The sequence below is a fragment of the Zootermopsis nevadensis genome, unplaced genomic scaffold, assembly GCF_977971745.1.
Source record: "Zootermopsis nevadensis isolate Lab colony 2312 unplaced genomic scaffold, Znev_1.0 Znev_ptg000032l, whole genome shotgun sequence".
NCBI classification, from domain to species: domain Eukaryota; kingdom Metazoa; phylum Arthropoda; class Insecta; order Blattodea; family Termopsidae; genus Zootermopsis; species Zootermopsis nevadensis.
This window is the reverse complement of record NW_028259164.1, coordinates 3,608,692-3,628,086: the sequence shown is the minus strand read 5'-3', so window position 1 is coordinate 3,628,086 and position 19,395 is coordinate 3,608,692. Positions and strand designations below refer to the sequence as shown.

The 19,395-nt window shown below is 39.8% G+C and overlaps 3 protein-coding genes across 3 annotated transcripts; 1 reads left to right on the top strand and 2 right to left on the bottom strand.

Annotated features, from left to right (window-relative positions):
- Positions 1-302: 302 nt before the first annotated feature.
- LOC110827765 (acidic mammalian chitinase) lies at positions 303-5,950 on the bottom strand. Its single transcript, XM_022059731.2, has 9 exons — positions 5,833-5,950; positions 5,106-5,288; positions 4,507-4,604; positions 3,964-4,095; positions 3,566-3,693; positions 3,287-3,413; positions 2,472-2,657; positions 1,767-1,880; positions 303-584 (listed from the first exon to the last, which is right to left on the bottom strand). Exons 1-9 carry the CDS (start codon positions 5,912-5,914, stop codon positions 450-452), a joined length of 1,185 nt encoding a protein of 394 aa, XP_021915423.2. The 5' UTR covers positions 5,915-5,950; the 3' UTR covers positions 303-449.
- Positions 5,951-10,505: 4,555 nt separating this feature from the next.
- Positions 10,506-15,326, top strand: GMF (Glia maturation factor). Its single transcript, XM_022059679.2, has 5 exons — positions 10,506-10,664; positions 11,036-11,132; positions 11,350-11,399; positions 11,946-12,078; positions 12,861-15,326. Exons 1-5 carry the CDS (start codon positions 10,662-10,664, stop codon positions 12,998-13,000), a joined length of 423 nt encoding a protein of 140 aa, XP_021915371.1. The 5' UTR covers positions 10,506-10,661; the 3' UTR covers positions 13,001-15,326.
- A 795-nt stretch (positions 15,327-16,121) lies between these two features.
- Positions 16,122-19,376, bottom strand: cni (protein cornichon). The gene is made up of 5 exons (XM_022059678.2): positions 19,221-19,376; positions 19,036-19,104; positions 18,230-18,342; positions 17,850-17,993; positions 16,122-17,349 (listed from the first exon to the last, which is right to left on the bottom strand). The coding sequence occupies exons 1-5, from the start codon at positions 19,299-19,301 to the stop codon at positions 17,322-17,324; spliced, it is 435 nt and encodes a 144-aa protein (XP_021915370.1). The 5' UTR covers positions 19,302-19,376; the 3' UTR covers positions 16,122-17,321.
- Positions 19,377-19,395: the final 19 nt, after the last annotated feature.

The window sequence follows — 19,395 nt, the reverse complement described above, 5'->3', positions numbered from 1 at the left end:
TCCCAATTGCCTTCCCTTCCCCTTTTACCGACATCTCAGGCTTGTAGATATTCTGCATCTAGCTTGCAGTTTAAATTGTAATTCATTACATGTAATTTCTCTGCTTGCTGGTGTAACAGTGCGTTTGTTCGCCAGCACAGTTGAGACTTTAGAAGGGAGAAACAGTTGTAATTTCTTTGCGTGAAATGTCTTTATGTTTTCGCAGTGGGTAATATATAATATAAAGGATTGGAATGAGGTGAGCGGGGACTGGTTCTATCTACTTGTATGCTTCAGGGAGTGGTTCAGTGTGTTCGACTCAGTTGAACGTTGTAGGTGCTTTATTCATTTGTAGAGAGTTGCTACAGACATGAGTAGTAAATAGATAGCATTGTGTGTCAAGATTTATACAAACATGATTAAGAAAAAGTATATGAAGTGTTCTAGAAGGTGATGATGTCAGTGTCACATTACAGCCGTCCTAGCACCTTATTGGCTGTTGTGAGAAGGGGATTTGCGCCCTCACCACAGGTGTTACGGAAGTCTTCGGATTCCAGTGCCCATGTCATTATTCCAGCCAAACGCTTGTCTTTCACAAACTGAGCCTGCAACATCACCAGGACATGAAATAGACAAACAAACCATTAGTTGCTAGTAAGGAGGTTGGTCTACGCAGAACACACTGAAGTATATGTGCATGTTCAAGTGTCATGAACAATGCGATAGGAGAGAATAAATTATTTAGAAGTGTGCTGCGCCTTATATTAGCTTCTTTCAGCGCGTAGAGTAGCAGACGTAAAGGAAACGATCACTTAGATTCCGTGTCGAGTTACTAGTGAACTGAATACCGGAGTGCTAATACAGTAGACTTCAGTTACGTGTTTTCCTATAGACAGGACATGGTGTAACTGTGCTTTTTGGTATGGGGTTTGTGGTTAACATTGTCAGTAGTGCAGGTTTTCCCATACCATTTGTTACATTGCTGAAAACTGATTCAGGGATGTCAGTCATCCCCATCATATGCCTGGTATCAACGTGGCACTGTATGTAGGACTGAAATGGTGTCTTTAGTGAGGTCCACTAACCAGATGGCTTATGGTACCAGAAGGTTCATCACCGAATTAACCAAAGCCCTCCACCGGACCCTGTCCAGGGCCAACAAAATCCAGTCTCCTTAAACTCCTATCTCCCATAGATCCCACCTGAGATTATCCTCCCATCTACGTCTAGGTCTCCCCAGAGGTCTCTTCCCCTCAGGCTTCCCAAATAGTGGACCCAACCAACCAGATGGCTTACGGAACCCGAAGGTTCATCACCGAATTAACCAAAGCCCTCCACCGGACCCTGTCCAGGGCCAACAAAATCCAGTCGCCTTCGACTCCTATCTCCCATAGATCCCGCCTGAGATTATCCTCCCATCTACGTCTAGGTCTCCCCAGCGGTCTCTTCCCCTCAGGCTTCACCACCAACACCTGGTGCACACCTCTTGTACCATCCATGCACGCTACATGCCCCGCCCACCTCATTCTTCTCGACTTAATCAGCCTGACAATTGTTGGGGAGGAGTTAGTGAGGTTCACACTTGTGTTAATTTGTCTAGCAAATAGGCACTTTCTTTTAATGTCTTACACCCTGAGACTCGTGATGCAGAGGTGTGCATGTATAGTCCAGGATGTTTGATTCATGATGGAAGGAGGTCTGTTCCAAAGTTGTTGGATGAAATGTCGCTGTCATGCCACAGTACAGTCATAACAGAACATTACTGCTGTGCGTGGAAAGGTTCTTACCTTTGCTGCGACAGCAGAGATGTCATCGTAGCTGACCCAGTTGTCGTCATAGTGAGCATACACGTATCCTTCTTGATCGTTCCTCACGATATTCCACTCTGTTTCCTTGCATATCTGTGGAATGAGAAATATGTTTTGTGGTTGATCGTCTGTAGTGAAATCCATGAACTGCCTGAAGGATCGTGGATTGAGAGCAGTGTTGACAGAACAAACTTTCTAATCTCGTGTGTGTAATCTTTTTTGGGGGGTTATGAGGATTTAGTGAGCATATGATGTCACACCGCGCACATTTGGAGGCTTCAGTACGAAATCTGACTCGACACTGCTCGTAGTTTGTGCCTTGCATTTTCTTGGGTGGGTGTATTTAATTGGGTGTTACATGGATTGTATTAAAAAGGTGGTAGAACGTGAGGACCTTAATCTTTTGGTAAGGGAATGCAATGCAAATTGGTGTTTACAAGCAGTGAGCTGTATTTGAGAATTCATGATGATTAAATATGACAAGTGATTCGCTTGTCTTCTACACTGAGACATTTTCATGCAGATTCATCATCACCTTACCAGTGGGTCACGTGCGAGAGACACACTCTTAAAAGTTCCAGCAAGTACTGAGTTTACTTCTGAAGATGGCTGTATCTCAGTTTGCATTTGAACTAGAAATTATTCAGCTGAGTAAACATCTGTTTTAATAGGAGACTGAATTACCTCATAGTATGAGAGGAATCCAGGCTCTTGTGTGTATGGTCCACTGACGCCATTACCGATGGTAGGGGCACCCAGCCCGTGTTGTTCGGGGTCTGCAAGGATGTATGTTCGACCATACAGTGGTATGCCCAGGAGCAGCTTGCTTGGAGGAACTCCCCCATCGAGCCACTGATTCACACTGTACTCCTGTAAAATGATGTGGAATAATCAGTTTTACTCTTAAAAATAAGATGTATTTATTTTGAGGTCATTGGTTTTGGGGTTGACGCTGCAGTGGTTTCTCGTGACTGTCCACACATTAAATAAAACCATAATGAATATACTACATTAGTACCAGATTAATGATTATGTAGCAAAGACTGTGTAGTCTGGTAGAAGTTTTCTGACATTTCAGAGGTACTTGCTGCCTCCATCATCAGCTTTGTACTTGTTACCATGTGAACTTTAAATCCCACGTTTCCAGAGCCTCATTTGTCGAAACAGTGCGCTGTATGAAGTTGGGATTACGCTGTATTTCAGTATACAGCTACCTACTCCAATATTGTCAGGAAGAATGAGATGGGCTGGGCATGTAGCGCTCATGGATGGGACAAGAGGTGTGCACCGGGTATTGGTTGGGAAGCCTGAGGGGAAGAGACTGCTGGGGAGACCTAGACGTAGATGGGAGGATAATCTCAGGCGGGATTTATGGGAGATAGGAGTTGAAGGAGACTGGATTTTGTTGGCCCAGGACAGGGTCCGGTGGAGGGCTTTGGTTAATTCGGCAATGAACCTTCTGGTTCTCTAAGCCAGCTAGAGTGTGAAATGATTCTTACCGCGTTCAGTTTGGCGTCGTCACCAGTCTCCGACGAAAGTGCGTGCAGACCAGAGTTCAGGCCTGTCACCTTGCCCGATGAAGCCGTGTGGTAGTCGAAGGCCATGAGGGAGATGTAATCGACGTTCCTGAATTGTGACACATTTTATGAAACAGCGAACTGAATTTAAAACGATGTGTTTCATACATGCAAGTCGTCACTGGTTTTGCTAACAGATTAGGGAGAGAAAAAGATGGATGTTACAGAGACGCTAGTTTGTTCTTTGTAGCCGAAACTCACCGTGCAACTTCTTCGAAATCGTAGCTTTCCTCCGCCATGACGGGATCAGCGCACACGGCGACGGTCAGCGTCAGCCCTTCGGCATGTAACTTTTCTGACAGCGTCTTAAGCAACAATGAGAAGTTTTCCTGCAGAAATTTGAAACAATTGAAAACAGTTGATTCTTTTACACGAACCACCTGACGGAACATTTAGAACTTTTGCCGGGGCGATATGTGCGCTCTATATCCTCTGGAAATCAGAGGGGCGGCAGTACTTCGTAATGGACTCTCTTTTAAAATATCGACAATGATTTTTTTTTTGTTTACACGGTAAATGCATTTAACTCCATTTTATCGGAAAGCTAGTGACGTGAGCAAAACGCACAGATTCGCCCCCGGAACATCGTGCTTCTTCACCTTGTCGTGAGGAGATCCACCACGTTGGGTCGGGTACTCCCAGTCCAAGTCCACTCCGTCAAAGTTAAATTTCTGCGCAAAGGCGACGACGCTGTCCGAAAACTTGTTTCGTCCGATTTCCGTCGCAGCCACCTGAAACCAATTCCGCGGAATTCAAGGGATTTTGTCCCGACTTAAGCTGAACAGCATACAATTTTACGTCTTCTGGTTCCATGTGCAATTTACAAACAATGAAAATTTAAAAATGTGTTTTTAATCTACGATCATATGTAGAGAAAAAAAAACTATATTATATTAATATGAGCAGCCTCTCCGTAAATATATTTTAATGTCTGTCACTCCCCCTAAACGTTTGCGTGGTGTGCTGCTGGGACAACTTCCCTTTTCATCGTACTTAACGCAGATTGCATTAGTAATTACTTCCTTTTATACATTGTTTCGCTTTCCACTGCATTAGGAAATAATTTCATTGTTACATTTGCATCTAAAAGTACTTTTAGGTACTGTTGTTGATCACGTGTCAATTGGGAAGAGATTACATACCTCGGAGTATGTTACTGAGCCTTCATTCCATCCGCCAATGGCCAGGACTGCTTTAATGCCAGAGCTCTTTGCAAAAGCACTCAACTTTTTAAGCGATCCTGAAAAAAAGTAGGTTTTGTCAGTTCTCAGTTTCCTAGACGAACATTTGAAGAACTCGTACCCCGAAAAGTGATTACTATATTTTGTAAACAGAATTAAATTATCTTGCAGAAATAATTTGACAGAATATTACAAAATATATAGCCACGGTGGTCTAGCGGTTAGAACGCTGGCCTTGTAATCCTGGGGTCTCTGGTTCGATTCCCGGCGGTGCCCGAATTTATAACTTGTGTTGGGCAAGGCCGTGGTCTAGGCAACACGGAGTTTTCCTCCGTGGCATCCCAACAATTACTCCATTCACACACAGAAGAAGGCAATGGCAAACCACTTCTGGATCATCTGCCAAGAACGTATATGAACAGGTCCCAGTCCTAGTCCGAGAAAAGGATGGAAGGATCCTGTTCATATGGACCTGTCCTCAGACAGAACAAACAAACAAAGAAGTGTACTTATTATCTGGCATCCTTGTGACTGACTCGGGCTTAACTCTGCGAACTGACCTTTTCCCCAGTTCTCTTCGAAGTCATTGTACTCATCCAGAGAGACGATGACGCCATCTTTCAGTCCCATAAACGTGTAGGCGACGTGCGTGCAGAGCGACGCGTTAATGTTTTCGACGTTGAACTGTGCGATGCCCGGGCGGTACGTGGCCCACGATCCATAGTAGCAATACACCACCGCATCTGAAATTGATCGACTCTTAGGGTCTCTGATTATCATGAATCTGGATGGGAGAGTACTTCTACCATCCGCGAATACCCCTCGAGGAAAATCACGGAAAGCTCTGGGACAATTCACAAATTCCGCTAAAATGTGTGCCTACTTTCATTATGAAAGGGTTTAATGTTCATTTAAATGCACGCAACGTCGTTCAACAATTATCGTAGTTGATTGTGTTTCTGTTGCAGGTTTAGGAGAAATTTTGAAAACTGAAGTAGCACTCGGCGTGATTTTACCCTTTTTAAGTAAAGTAATTATGTAAAATATGTATTTGGTTGTTGCCACAAACCACTGGTATTGATATGGTAGTCTGAATACAAATCTTAATACACATATTAAAAATACAACAAAAATGGCTGTTCAGAAAGGAGAAATCCAGCCAGGAAATAATATCCACAGAGTTTCAAACAAGACAGAGCAAGAAGGGTTTTCTGAAGTTGATGTTTGTGCCCAATTTGGAAACACATTAACATTCCTTAACACACAAACTTTGCATATTATACTCACCATTTTGCACGTCTGCGAGGTGAGAAACCTGGAAAACCGCGAACAGAAACAAACTAAAGCTAATAATTCGGCAAGAACTCATTTTCGTTAGGATCAGAAAACTATTAATGCAACGTTTAACGAATACGAAACTCTAATATAGTACTTACATTATCGATGGGCGTGAACGTAATCTAATCTGAGATGAATTTGTGATTTGGTAAGTGAGAGATTTTATGTCACAAGTTCGTTTAAAACGAGCACTTGTAACAGTGACAGTAGTATCAGGAACACTTACGTTAGATAAGTCTATTATCGGAAAATCAATCCTTTTTATCGACTTGTTGAGACTTTATTTCGCAAATAAAACACTTATGAAGAAACCGCACCTGATATAGCATATATTACGACGACGTGGATCGGCAACGGACGGCTCGCGAGCCACATGCGGCTCTTTAATTATTATTATTAAGCAGAATAATCTGTACATGTGAGTTATCTCGTCCCCCTAACGAACAAGCTTTTGTCTTACTACGAAAAAAATATTTTAATTCATGAATAATATCCTATCTAATAAATATTTAATTAGATTATAGCCTATTTTGTTTGTTGTATGTAAAATAAATAATAATTATTCTATTCAGTACTTCCTAATTCATGACTTCAGCTATTTAGGAAGAAAATAATAATCATTTTCAACTATTTTTACTTCCATGGAAAATGCAATTGATAAGCGTTTTTAAATGTCTGTGAGGCCAGGTTTTATTTATCATGAGGTTATAGTCCTGTTTTTTATTATTATTTAGTGTTCTGTCTGACGACAGGTCCATATGAACAGGATCCTTCCATCCTTTTCTCGGACTAGGACTGGGACCTGTTCATATACGTTCTTGGCAGATGATCCAGAAGTGGTTTGCCATTGCCTTCTTCTGTGTGTGAATGGAGTAATTGTTGGGATGCCACGGAGGAAAACTCCGTGTTGCCTAGACCACGGCCTTGCCCAACACAAGTTATAAATTCGGGCACCGCCGTGAATCGAACCCGAGACCCCAGGATTACAAGGCCAGTGTTCTAACCGCTAGACCACCATGGCGATAGTCCTGTTGTCTGTATTAAATTGTGTAATTGTACGGGGTTTTTCGTTCTTCTAATATCTGAAAATATTGTCGTTTCTCATAACAGAGATAAAGTGCATCCTGTTCCGTTTGCACTGTTAATCTGGTAATAAAGGAATGGCTTTCATATCTTATTCAAGCAATTTCAGCTCTTGAGAAAAGACAGTGTTTCAAAACTCTAAACAATCAGCTTTCATCATTGTGGCGTATCACCATTCATATAATATCCACCTATTCACTATCTTGTAGTTTTAATTTTTTGTGGAGATATTAGATGATACGGGCGTCAGTAGATAGAACAATATCAGAGAGCAAAATAAAGGAAGTTGCACTCCACAATATCTCATCCATCAAATTTATCAACTACTATAAGAGTGTGGACAAATGCTTCCAATTTTTATTAATCTTTATTGCCCGAAATGTTAACCACGTGCCTAGTCATTCAATACTTATCGTTGAATATTATAGAAAAAAAATATTATTAACCCTAAACCCAACATATTTACCAAGACTCGAACCCGGAACATTTTTTGTGGGGGGATGACCCTTTTAAAATCTCTTCCTGGTCTCAAGGAATAAACTTACTTAGTTTGATGCAAATCGATATATCCGTTCTCGACCTATTAGCTTACACACACACACACACACACACACACACACACACACACACACACACACACACACACACACACACACACACACACACACACACACACACACACACACACACACACACACACACACACACACACACACACACACACACACACACACACACACACACACACACACACACACACACACACACACACACACACACACACACACACACACACACACACACACACACACACACACACACACACACACACACACACACACACACACACACACACACACACACACACACACACACACACACACACACACACACACACACACACACACACACACACACACACACACACACACACACACACACACACACACACACACACACACACACACACACACACACACACACACACACACACACACACACACACACACACACACACACACACACACACACACACACACACACACACACACACACACACACACACACACACACACACACACACACACACACACACACACACACACACACACACACACACACACACACACACACACACACACACACACACACACACACACACACACACACACACACACACACACACACACACACACACACACACACACACACACACACACACACACACACACACACACACACACACACACACACACACACACACACACACACACACACACACACACACACACACACACACACACACACACACACACACACACACACACACACACACACACACACACACACACACACACACACACACACACACACACACACACACACACACACACACACACACACACACACACACACACACACACACACACACACACACACACACACACACACACACACACACACACACACACACACACACACACACACACACACACACACACACACACACACACACACACACACACACACACACACACACACACACACACACACACACACACACACACACACACACACACACACACACACACACACACACACACACACACACACACACACACACACACACACACACACACACACACACACACACACACACACACACACACACACACACACACACACACACACACACACACACACACACACACACACACACACACACACACACACACACACACACACACACACACACACACACACACACACACACACACACACACACACACACACACACACACACACACACACACACACACACACACACACACACACACACACACACACACACACACACACACACACACACACACACACACACACACACACACACACACACACACACACACACACACACACACACACACACACACACACACACACACACACACACACACACACACACACACACACACACACACACACACACACACACACACACACACACACACACACACACACACACACACACACACACACACACACACACACACACACACACACACACACACACACACACACACACACACACACACACACACACACACACACACACACACACACACACACACACACACACACACACACACACACACACACACACACACACACACACACACACACACACACACACACACACACACACACACACACACACACACACACACACACACACACACACACACACACACACACACACACACACACACACACACACACACACACACACACACACACACACACACACACACACACACACACACACACACACACACACACACACACACACACACACACACACACACACACACACACACACACACACACACACACACACACACACACACACACACACACACACACACACACACACACACACACACACACACACACACACACACACACACACACACACACACACACACACACACACACACACACACACACACACACACACACACACACACACACACACACACACACACACACACACACACACACACACACACACACACACACACACACACACACACACACACACACACACACACACACACACACACACACACACACACACACACACACACACACACACACACACACACACACACACACACACACACACACACACACACACACACACACACACACACACACACACACACACACACACACACACACACACACACACACACACACACACACACACACACACACACACACACACACACACACACACACACACACACACACACACACACACACACACACACACACACACACACACACACACACACACACACACACACACACACACACACACACACACACACACACACACACACACACACACACACACACACACACACACACACACACACACACACACACACACACACACACACACACACACACACACACACACACACACACACACACACACACACACACACACACACACACACACACACACACACACACACACACACACACACACACACACACACACACACACACACACACACACACACACACACACACACATATATATACATACCCAAAATTTAAATTTTATTGTGTAAGGAAACAAGTTCGAATGGGTTACAGGTATTGATGATGTTGATATTATTGTCAGAAGCTGGGACAGAATAGTGACTGGACAACGGGCTTAACGACCACGGTTCGATTTTCGAGACGGGCAAATAAATATCTTTTCGTCACCAGCTCAGGGGCCCACCTAGCATCTATTCAGCGGGTAACCGAGAGCTGTCCTTAGGCATATGGAATGTAATGTCAAAATATTATGAAAATCAGAACATGAAGACGCATGACAAGAAATGCCTTTCCATACAGAGATTTATGGCAAGGGAAGTGTGATAAAATAGCACGTTCATTGATTGCATACATTGAAGACGACTATCATTCACGTATATTCTCTATGTTATTATTAGTCGACATTGCCACAGAAGCATCGATTTCTGTAAATATGTTCGATATAATTGATGAAGTCGATCAAGTACGATAAATACTCATGTTGGAAGTGGGTGAAACAGGATTGTATGTTGAGGGGCAGTACTTTACTGTCTTGATTATTTTCGTTATTGGTTTACGAAGTACTGCAATTTGCATTTGTAATGGTATGTATAGTTATCATTAATGTTTGTGAAGGCAAGGCCTTCTGCCGCAGCTATAGATATTGGACCAGAACTTCGTATTTGTAAAGAAAAAATATGCCTGCTAGAATCTGCATCTTCGGCCCGATTTGATTATGTTCGGACAGATATACAAATATGTCCAAAATATGATAAAATATTTGTTTTTCTAAGCTTCACGTGTACAAATACAGATCTGTCAGTGAGTTTTCTTGAATTATTGCACCTCAGTAGATATATGAGAGAATAACACCTTGTATGAGATTTGGTTTCCTGTAGTCTAGCAGCAGATCAACAGAATGGAACTTTCAGGTTATGTCATTGAATTTTGAACAAAGATACTGTTTGTTTTTCAGTCGCATCATGTTAAAGTGTGTGATATTGATGATGATGTCAAAGAGGCACTTAAGAAGTTCCGCTTTCGAAAGAATGATACAAATGCAGCACTGATAAGTATGTGTTAAACTGTATTTTAATAGTATAACTTCCATATTCAGAAAGAATAACATTCAAGTAGAGTTTAATGTTATGGATTTTAGAATGTTGTGTTCTAGATTCCATAGAGAGACTTGTTTAGAAACCCAGGTGAAGAATGAGAATTTCTTGTATGTAAATGAGATTATTTTAACTGAACAGTCAGTTGGAATTGATGAGATTTTTTGCCTTCCAGTGAAAGTTAATCGAGAGAAACAGACAATATGTGTTGATGATCTGATTGAGGTAAGATTTACATCATCTTGTAAACTACTGAAGTGTAACATTAGTATCTTATCCTGATGCCTGTTACAAAACAAGCAGTTGATTTTAGAGGAACATTTCTTAGTTTACTGAATCTATTAATTTGATACTTGTAGAATGAGTCTGCATGAGTGAACTTGATTATTTCACTGCTGCATCTAAGACTGGCTCTGGGACTCATCCAGGTTTCTATCCAGTTGCTACCGTGGATAAAACTGTCGGAGCATGACACTGAACACTCATCTGTATCTATTAAAAATGTGTTGAGTCTTTCTTGTGCGATGTGAGGTTCTCAAAGTGTTGAAGATGTGGATGTTGGTCTTCTGGGTAGACTGGACTTGTAGATAGATTATCAAATAATACCTACAAGTTTAGACAGCATTAGAACCTAGAAGATCAACATTGATACCTCCACTTCCCATACATCTTCCATGATGCTTAATGAAGCACAGGAGCAGCTGTGCTTTTGATACAAAAGACACTAAATTTAGATTTGCTCCTGACTATGGATGTTATGTACAATTTCAGGATATCAGTGTGGATGACCTAAGAGAAACCCTTCCAGGGCATCAGCCTCGGTTTGTTGTGTACAGTTGCCGCATGGAACATGCTGATGGTCGTGTTTCGTACCCCATGTGCTTCATTTATGTCACACCTCGAGGTAAGACAGTGTAATTGTACTGTCTTTCCTTTTGTTCTTTGATTTAAAATTAAAGTAGCAACACAGACAATGATTTTTAAAAGGGATATGATGTTAGTTTCATGAAAATACTGTTAAATGAGCTGGGGTGGCTCAGCCAGTACAGTGACTGGCTTTGGACTGGACGACCAGGATTCAAACCCCGACTGGGGGCAGAGGATTTTTCCTCTAGCCTCTGCAAACAGACCGGTTCAGGGGCCTACCCAGCCTCCTATCCAATGGGTACCAGGGTCCTTTCCCGAGGGTAAAGCGCGGCTGGGGCGTGGTGCTGACCACTCACCCCCATCTATTGCTGAGGTCAAGAATGAGCAGGAGATGTACCTCCTCTCCCACCAAGTGCCTACATGGCGTATAGTGGGATAGCTTTACTTTTACTTTTTATATTGATACTGTGACTTCTTTTCTTGTATTTGTTATCTCCATTTCTTGTTCTTTTCTCTTAGTGTCTTGATTTTTGAAGAATTATTATTTCTACATGAATTGTTTTTTGGCCTCACATGAATCTCAACCTGGCGAACCTGGTCTTTTAATCAGGATATCTTTGCTCTGGCAAGTTTTCTTTACTGTGACTATTCAAGTCTTGCCTCGCCATTCACCTCCAAACAGCAGAGGCATTAGGTCACTGCAACCTGTCAGTTGCCTTTATTCTCCATGTGTCTGTGAACCACATGTTACAGCTGCAGTGTATTTCCTTTAAGAATAGTGGCCTAGCGATAACATCATTTAATTGTGTATCTAAACAGATAGTCAGATGGAGCTTCAGATTATGTACGCTGGGACAAAGTTGGCACTGCAGAAGGAGGCAGATCTAACGCGCGTGTATGAAGTTCGGGAACTGGACGAACTAACAGAACAGTGGCTGCAGGAGAAACTTAGCAAGTGAACACCTTGTATGATTACATTGATAGGCAATGGAGTCATCACTGTTCAATATAAAGGACAGTTTTTGAGCATTTATTAATGTGTATAACCTCCCATGACATCTTAATTTAGATTTTCAGATCTTTCATGTTTGAATGATTTGAAAATTTATCAAATAAACATTCCTTTAGTAATCCCTAGATTTCAGTTCTATTACAGTTATGAGGAGGTAGAGTAGAGTTCCATGGCCATTTGGAGTAGTTTTTTTTATTAAACAGCATTGCATGTGTTTTATTTTGGAGGCAGATGCACATAGTGGAACATAAGGAATAATAGATTAATTAGTTCTGAAGAAGATTTGTACAGGAAAATGTGTAACTTTCCCCTGATATTAAGCATAGTTACAGTTCTGTTCACGTCTTGCAGGTACGTTACAAATAGTCATTGGAGTTTCACATGATGAGGCATTTTAATGCTGGCTGCATCATGGTAGAGTGATACATTGTATGCTGACTGTCTTCTTAGTAGCATTGCATTTTGCACATATGTGATTCAGCACAGATGAACCATTTTATAATTTACATATTCTGCACTAGTACCAGGATATACTGCTGCATTCATTTTGCTTTTCATGTTGCATGACAAAATGAATACTTCAAAGTCAGTATGAAGGTGGAAGCTAATGCCATTTTCATAAAGGACAAGATTAGAAAGGTAATATACAGGCACATGGAGACATGAGGTTTTTTGTTCTGATTTGCTCACACTAAAGCGTGAATAAAACGTAAAAACATGGTCTTTTAGGAACTTGATGTAGGCCAACATCTTGCCATAGGAGGGGTCAGATGGGACGTATTACATTTTCCAGATTTATAATGGAGTTATTATTTATGAAAGTTATGAGCATTTTTAAAGAGACTTGTTCTTGTTATATATTGTTGTATTATGCCATTTGCATTCTGCAGTTTTTTAATCAGTCTCTCACATTCTTCTTAAAGGTTAATATTTATATACTTTTGTTGAGCTTTGATCATTCATAGAGTGAAATGTGTTGTTAAACAGGGTGAAGCTGAATCTACCAAAGAAAATATTCATTTGTGTGTAATTGTGAAAATCCAGTCTGCTTCTTACAGTAATTTGTGAATGAAGTATGGTAATGTAGTTAGTAATGTGCAGCATAAAATTTGTGTTCTGAAATTTGCTTCCCTGAAATTTCATGTTACATGGAAATTGTGCTTCAGATGCTTTGATGTGGTCCTAGTGCCACAAATCTAAGAAAGAAGCAGTTCTCCGTCACTCATATTCAGTTCATGCATCCTTAAATAGACTTATTTAGATAGGTTGCAGAACAAAGCTTAAAATACCGATGTTGGTCTTGTGTTGCAACACCATGTGGATTTGCCGGTATTTGCCAATAGTTAGATGAACCTACTGCCTCTACCTTTAGAAGGGAAGTACTGACTTCTTTTTGTAGCATGGTAGATAATAAAAGCTAAATTTTTGTACTTATATTTTTTACAAAAGCAATAATGGTAATTAAAATGTAAAATACACGTCAAAAGTAATATTTTTGTGTCATGTCTCCTGTCTTATTTTGTAAAAGAACGCCACCAGATAGTTCATGTACCAAATGTTTTTTGTAATGGAATATAGCTCTAGCATCTAGTGATGAAAGGATCTGCACCATATGAGATGGTACTGCAAGAAAGGCACATGTTTAGAATGGAATAGAAAGATGTCACTATAATATGAGGACAAGTGGTTAGTATTCTTGCTTTGTATTTGGGACATACCAAGTTCAAATCACAACCTAAAGATAGGTTCTTGTTGTTTTCCTGAAGGAAAATGCTGGCATAGTACCGTAAATTAGGTCATTCTGAGCCAATGATAGCATCATCAAATGTAAATGAATCCTGAATGTGAGTAGACAGCATGAAGAACACATAAATTGATCAAGCTCTGTCAAAGTGCAAAACTATCAAAACTTTAACAGGTACCAAAATCATGTTTATCCCTATATAAAAACCTTCTAACTTAAACAAATTAGCATCCTCTGATTCACAACTGACTTTCATTTAAGAATGTGATGAACAGGACAATAATTGTAGGATTTGAGGTTTTCACAACAGTGAGTCCAGAGGTGGCTGTCTTCTGGGTTGTAGTGCCATGTGGTGATGAGTCATCACCATGATGATGGAGGCAGCAAGGACATCTGAAACGTTGGTAAACTTCTACCAAACTACACTGCACAAAAACCCAGAAGACAGCCATCTTAGGACAGTAATTGCTGAACAGTGTGTGTAAGTAAATTTTTGTACACCCAAAATAAAAGATATTATTAAATTTAACACTTGAAGTTTCTGGAGAGGAAATGCTTTTCTTTAAGGAACTTGACCAGTCATTTAGTGGCCATATGATGTTGATATTACATTCTGAGTGTAATTTAAGCAAATATTGGTTAAATATTCATAGTATTTTTCATAGCCAAAGATATTTTGAATTGCATTTATGTTGTAGTATTTTCATATTAAAATGTATATACTGTGAAAAGATTGAATTCGTTACTTTACTCCAACTTATTTTTGATGTATATTTTGAAAGAGGTTTTTATTTTGTTGTAAAGTGTCCTAAGACATATCGGATCTATTTTTTGAAGTTTTTAAAACCGAGGTGTAATTTAAACACCGATTACTGAAAGCTGCTAATACAGTTCATGAATTATTTAACCAGATTTTGTTGTTAGGTAAAATGAATAACTATAATATGTTTTGAAATATAAAGTTTACTACAATTCTCTTGATATGTGTAACATATTCTAATGTATATAGTCCATTTATATCTCACCTAGTATGTTATGTCAGGAGATAACCGAACTATACAAACAGTCATTTCAGACAGTTTCTTATTTTTTAAGAGCGGTTTCCTCTTGACACAACATGAAGTTTCTTCCATGTTATATCATATTCATTCAGATGTATTTTAACACTAAATGTGTTTCTTAAGTTTCATGTCATTACTTTTTTCAAGACGTAATATCGATATATAAACTAACAGGTTGAGAAATTGTAAGACCAGTGAAGGTGAAATGAAGTGGGTAGAAATGTGATCCTGCGGGTAACCAGTATTTGGAATTAAGCAACGACTGTCTACAGAATAGTTTAATAAATGAAGGTCCCAGTTTCTTTTTAAAAACTGTCCTACGTACATCTCACAAAACTTACAAATTTCTATACTGATGATTACATTCAATTTATACAACATTTAGATGATGTAGATGAATATAAAAGAGAATGGACAATGCAACAAGTGGAAAGATTTTGTTGTGATTAGAAACGTATTACACAATCACTGCTCAAAATTCACTACATTCTCCAGATTGGCCTAGTTCAAGTCCAGATGCTTTAGGGCTTAGGAGTTTCACACATGATTTTCAGTCTATGCAAAGAAAAGTCATTCAAAAAAATTGTTCAAGACCTTAATTTAATTTGTGTACATGTAATGCAAACCTTCCACTTTGTAGATGCCTTGAATGACTTCAGAAAAGTTATGAAACATCCAAGTCAGTAATAGGTTTGAGGAGACTGAATGAATACAAAGCAGAAGTGATATCCACTATACTGCAACATTCAGCTGAATTAATGAAGTGACTCAGTATACACGTGTTTCATTACATGTGCACTGAGGCCACGTGATTAAGCAGAGAATATTTCAAACTTTGACGGATACATAATGAACTGAATAGATTTATTCTTAAAGAAGCATGTTTCTTGAAAATTCGAATTTTAGTTCTACGTCTGCACAATACACGTACAAGCAAAATGATGGATTTACAGTGAAATATTAATGTAAAAGGGAATAATACATAAAATGTAGGACAGATTGATGAATGTGTGGTGACTGACACATGGAAGAAACTGAAATGTTCTAGTGAAGCAAAATAATATGAAGAAGAGATGCTGGAATTCAGAAGTTGAACTGAGATCACAAAATAAGAAGTGGAAAATAACAGCATGCTGGAATGCTAAGAAGGGCATCAAAGGTAGCATGAAATGACGGGCACTTCGGATCCCTGCGTTACATTCATTGTTCATCTGGCAATGTTTTATAAGTAGTCTCCATACACTTATTTATAATTACATACAATAAAATCTTTATGTGGCAATTATTTTGAAAGCCTGTGACATTTTCAGTCAACATAGCATTTACAACAGTCATTCGTTGGAGATGAAATGGATGATATCAAAACTAAAAAGTGATATTTACGAAATATTATGTGTGTGGGTTCGAGGCAATGCTTAATGATAATCTTGGACTCAGATGATGAGCAGTGGGCTGGTCATTATTTACGTTGAAATCAGGGAGTAGATCATCCTGGAAAAAAAAAAAAATACAAATCAGGTATTAAAACTACACAAGATTGCATATATGAGACATTATATTTAATATTCAACACAACTTACAGAAGCAAAAAGAACAAACTTATAATACTTAACATTTTGTTTGTCGTTTTATATGGGTGCGAAACGTGGTCTCTCACTCTGAGAGAGGAACATAGATTGCAGGTCTTTGAGAATATAGTGTTGAGGAGGATGGGGTATGGAGAAAACTTTATAATGATGGGCTTAAAATTTGTACTCTTCCCCCAATATTGTTGGGGTGATTAAGTCAAGAAGAATGAGATGGGCGGGGCATGTGGCGCACATGGATGATGCAAGAGGGGAAAAACATAAGAGTAGTGGGAGAAAGTGAAACAACATTGATAGCAAGAGGAGAGGCTAGTGCACTGCATGGTCAGCTGGAATGCACATAACCACAGTATATGGTATATACAGTTTAAACAACTTTTATGCTTTATTTTAAAAACAACATACCCATATAAATAATAGAAGAATGACAACAGATAGAAAGCTAGTTTAATCCATCCTTCTCGTTGACATTTTGTGAGAACATCAGCATTCATTATACTTGTTGGATCATACAGTCCTGGACCGGTCATTACAGGGCGAGTTCGGTATCTGGACAGAGATCATTACAAAAGTTCAAAATATTTCAATACTTCATCTTGAGATTTAGTTAATTAATGAAAGTATAGTGTGATGATATTGTACTAAGGGCATATAAAGACAGAAATATGTCAATAAATATTTAGTTCAGACAATAAATATAATTAAGACAATAGATAAAGTCCAGAAAATTTGTCATTTTAATAATGGACCATCATCACAAACCTTCAGATTTTAATTCTCCATACCTGTTGATGTGATAAGCAATAAGGGGTATGTTTAGACATAATGAAACCCATTCCCCTGATGCTAGGAACAATACATTGAAGAACAGATGCAGCAGGTACTCTGGTATGACTAACTGAAAATAAAAATTGCACATGTATGGCAAAAAACCACTCATCTTTGTAATTCTATTTGTTGTAGTTTAGAAAGTCTGCAGTTTCTCTGGGGCTGGACAGATGTTCCTCTCCAACATTATCTTCTCAGTCATTATTGATGTCTGTAATGTCCAAGTAATCTTTAAAATAAGCAAAAGCTATCAGATTTGTTCCTTACATTTTCACAGACACAGCTAACAAGTCCCAGACAACACCATGAAACTGATGTGAAATAGGTGAAATACAGGCTCAGAAAATAGAGGGAGATGGGGACAAAAGTACAGCCAGATGCATCAAGCACCTCTACAAGTTATCTCCCACAGAAACTCACACACTGTAAATGTAAATCTGCAGTCACTCGAAGGTTAAAACTTTCTGCTTAAAATTAATTTCTTATCTTCGTCCTGTGAGCTATATTCCCACCTATCTCATTCATCTGAAGGGTACAACTTAGGAAGCTTCTCAGTATGCAATTTTTTCTGTCCTATTACTTTCTCCCTCATAGGTTCAAATATTACACTCAGCACATTTGTATCATTTGCTATGCGAATATCATGTTGGACATTTCCTATTGTGTGAGGTATATTTGATACGACGTTTCGGGGATTGGCTGTACTCCATCTTACGGTGATTAATGTACTGATTCATTAAAGTTAATCAGATTCATAACTTACAGGATTTAAACTGTTGCACTGATCAATTGGGTTTTTATAATCTGTCTTCAGTTCATCAAATGCTATAACCTGAAACAATTATAGGTTATGTTTACTCCTTTGATATTATTAAAACAATAAGATAAAAACTTAGTATGCATGTAAGATGATGAATAACCAGACGATGTAAAATATATAATACATACGTGAAAGATAGCAAAGAATATCAAAAATGCATCTACAATTAATGCAATTATGTATGAGAAAGCAGAAAAATTAAACGCCATGTTATTTTTGGTTATGGGCGACTTCGTTCCATAGGTTGGCTGCTAAAGGAACAAAACACTATTCATGCACTCACGTTGTTGTTGTAGTAGTAGT

What these genes read in the sequence shown, in the direction of transcription:
- GMF (XM_022059679.2), top strand. An exon ending in TACAAATGCAGCACTGATAA is followed by an intron (nt 11,133 to 11,349) that starts GTATGTGTTAAA and finishes TTTGCCTTCCAG; the next exon opens with TGAAAGTTAATCGAGAGAAA. An exon ending in GTGTTGATGATCTGATTGAG is followed by an intron (nt 11,400 to 11,945) that starts GTAAGATTTACA and finishes GTACAATTTCAG; the next exon opens with GATATCAGTGTGGATGACCT.
- LOC110827765 (XM_022059731.2), bottom strand. Translation starts at nt 5,914, where the DNA reads ATGAGTTCTTGCCGAATTATTAGCTTTAGTTTGTTTCTGTTCGCGGTT. An exon ending in CCTCGCAGACGTGCAAAATG is followed by an intron (nt 5,289 to 5,832) that starts GTGAGTATAATA and finishes GATCAATTTCAG; the next exon opens with ATGCGGTGGTGTATTGCTAC. An exon ending in GATTCCTCTCATACTATGAG is followed by an intron (nt 1,881 to 2,471) that starts GTAATTCAGTCT and finishes CTCATTCCACAG; the next exon opens with ATATGCAAGGAAACAGAGTG.
- cni (XM_022059678.2), bottom strand. Translation starts at nt 19,301, where the DNA reads ATGGCGTTTAATTTTTCTGCTTTCTCATACATAATTGCATTAATTGTA. An exon ending in TATTCTTTGCTATCTTTCAC is followed by an intron (nt 19,105 to 19,220) that starts GTATGTATTATA and finishes TAATTGTTTCAG; the next exon opens with GTTATAGCATTTGATGAACT. An exon ending in AGTGCAACAGTTTAAATCCT is followed by an intron (nt 18,343 to 19,035) that starts GTAAGTTATGAA and finishes TTTTATTTTCAG; the next exon opens with TTAGTCATACCAGAGTACCT.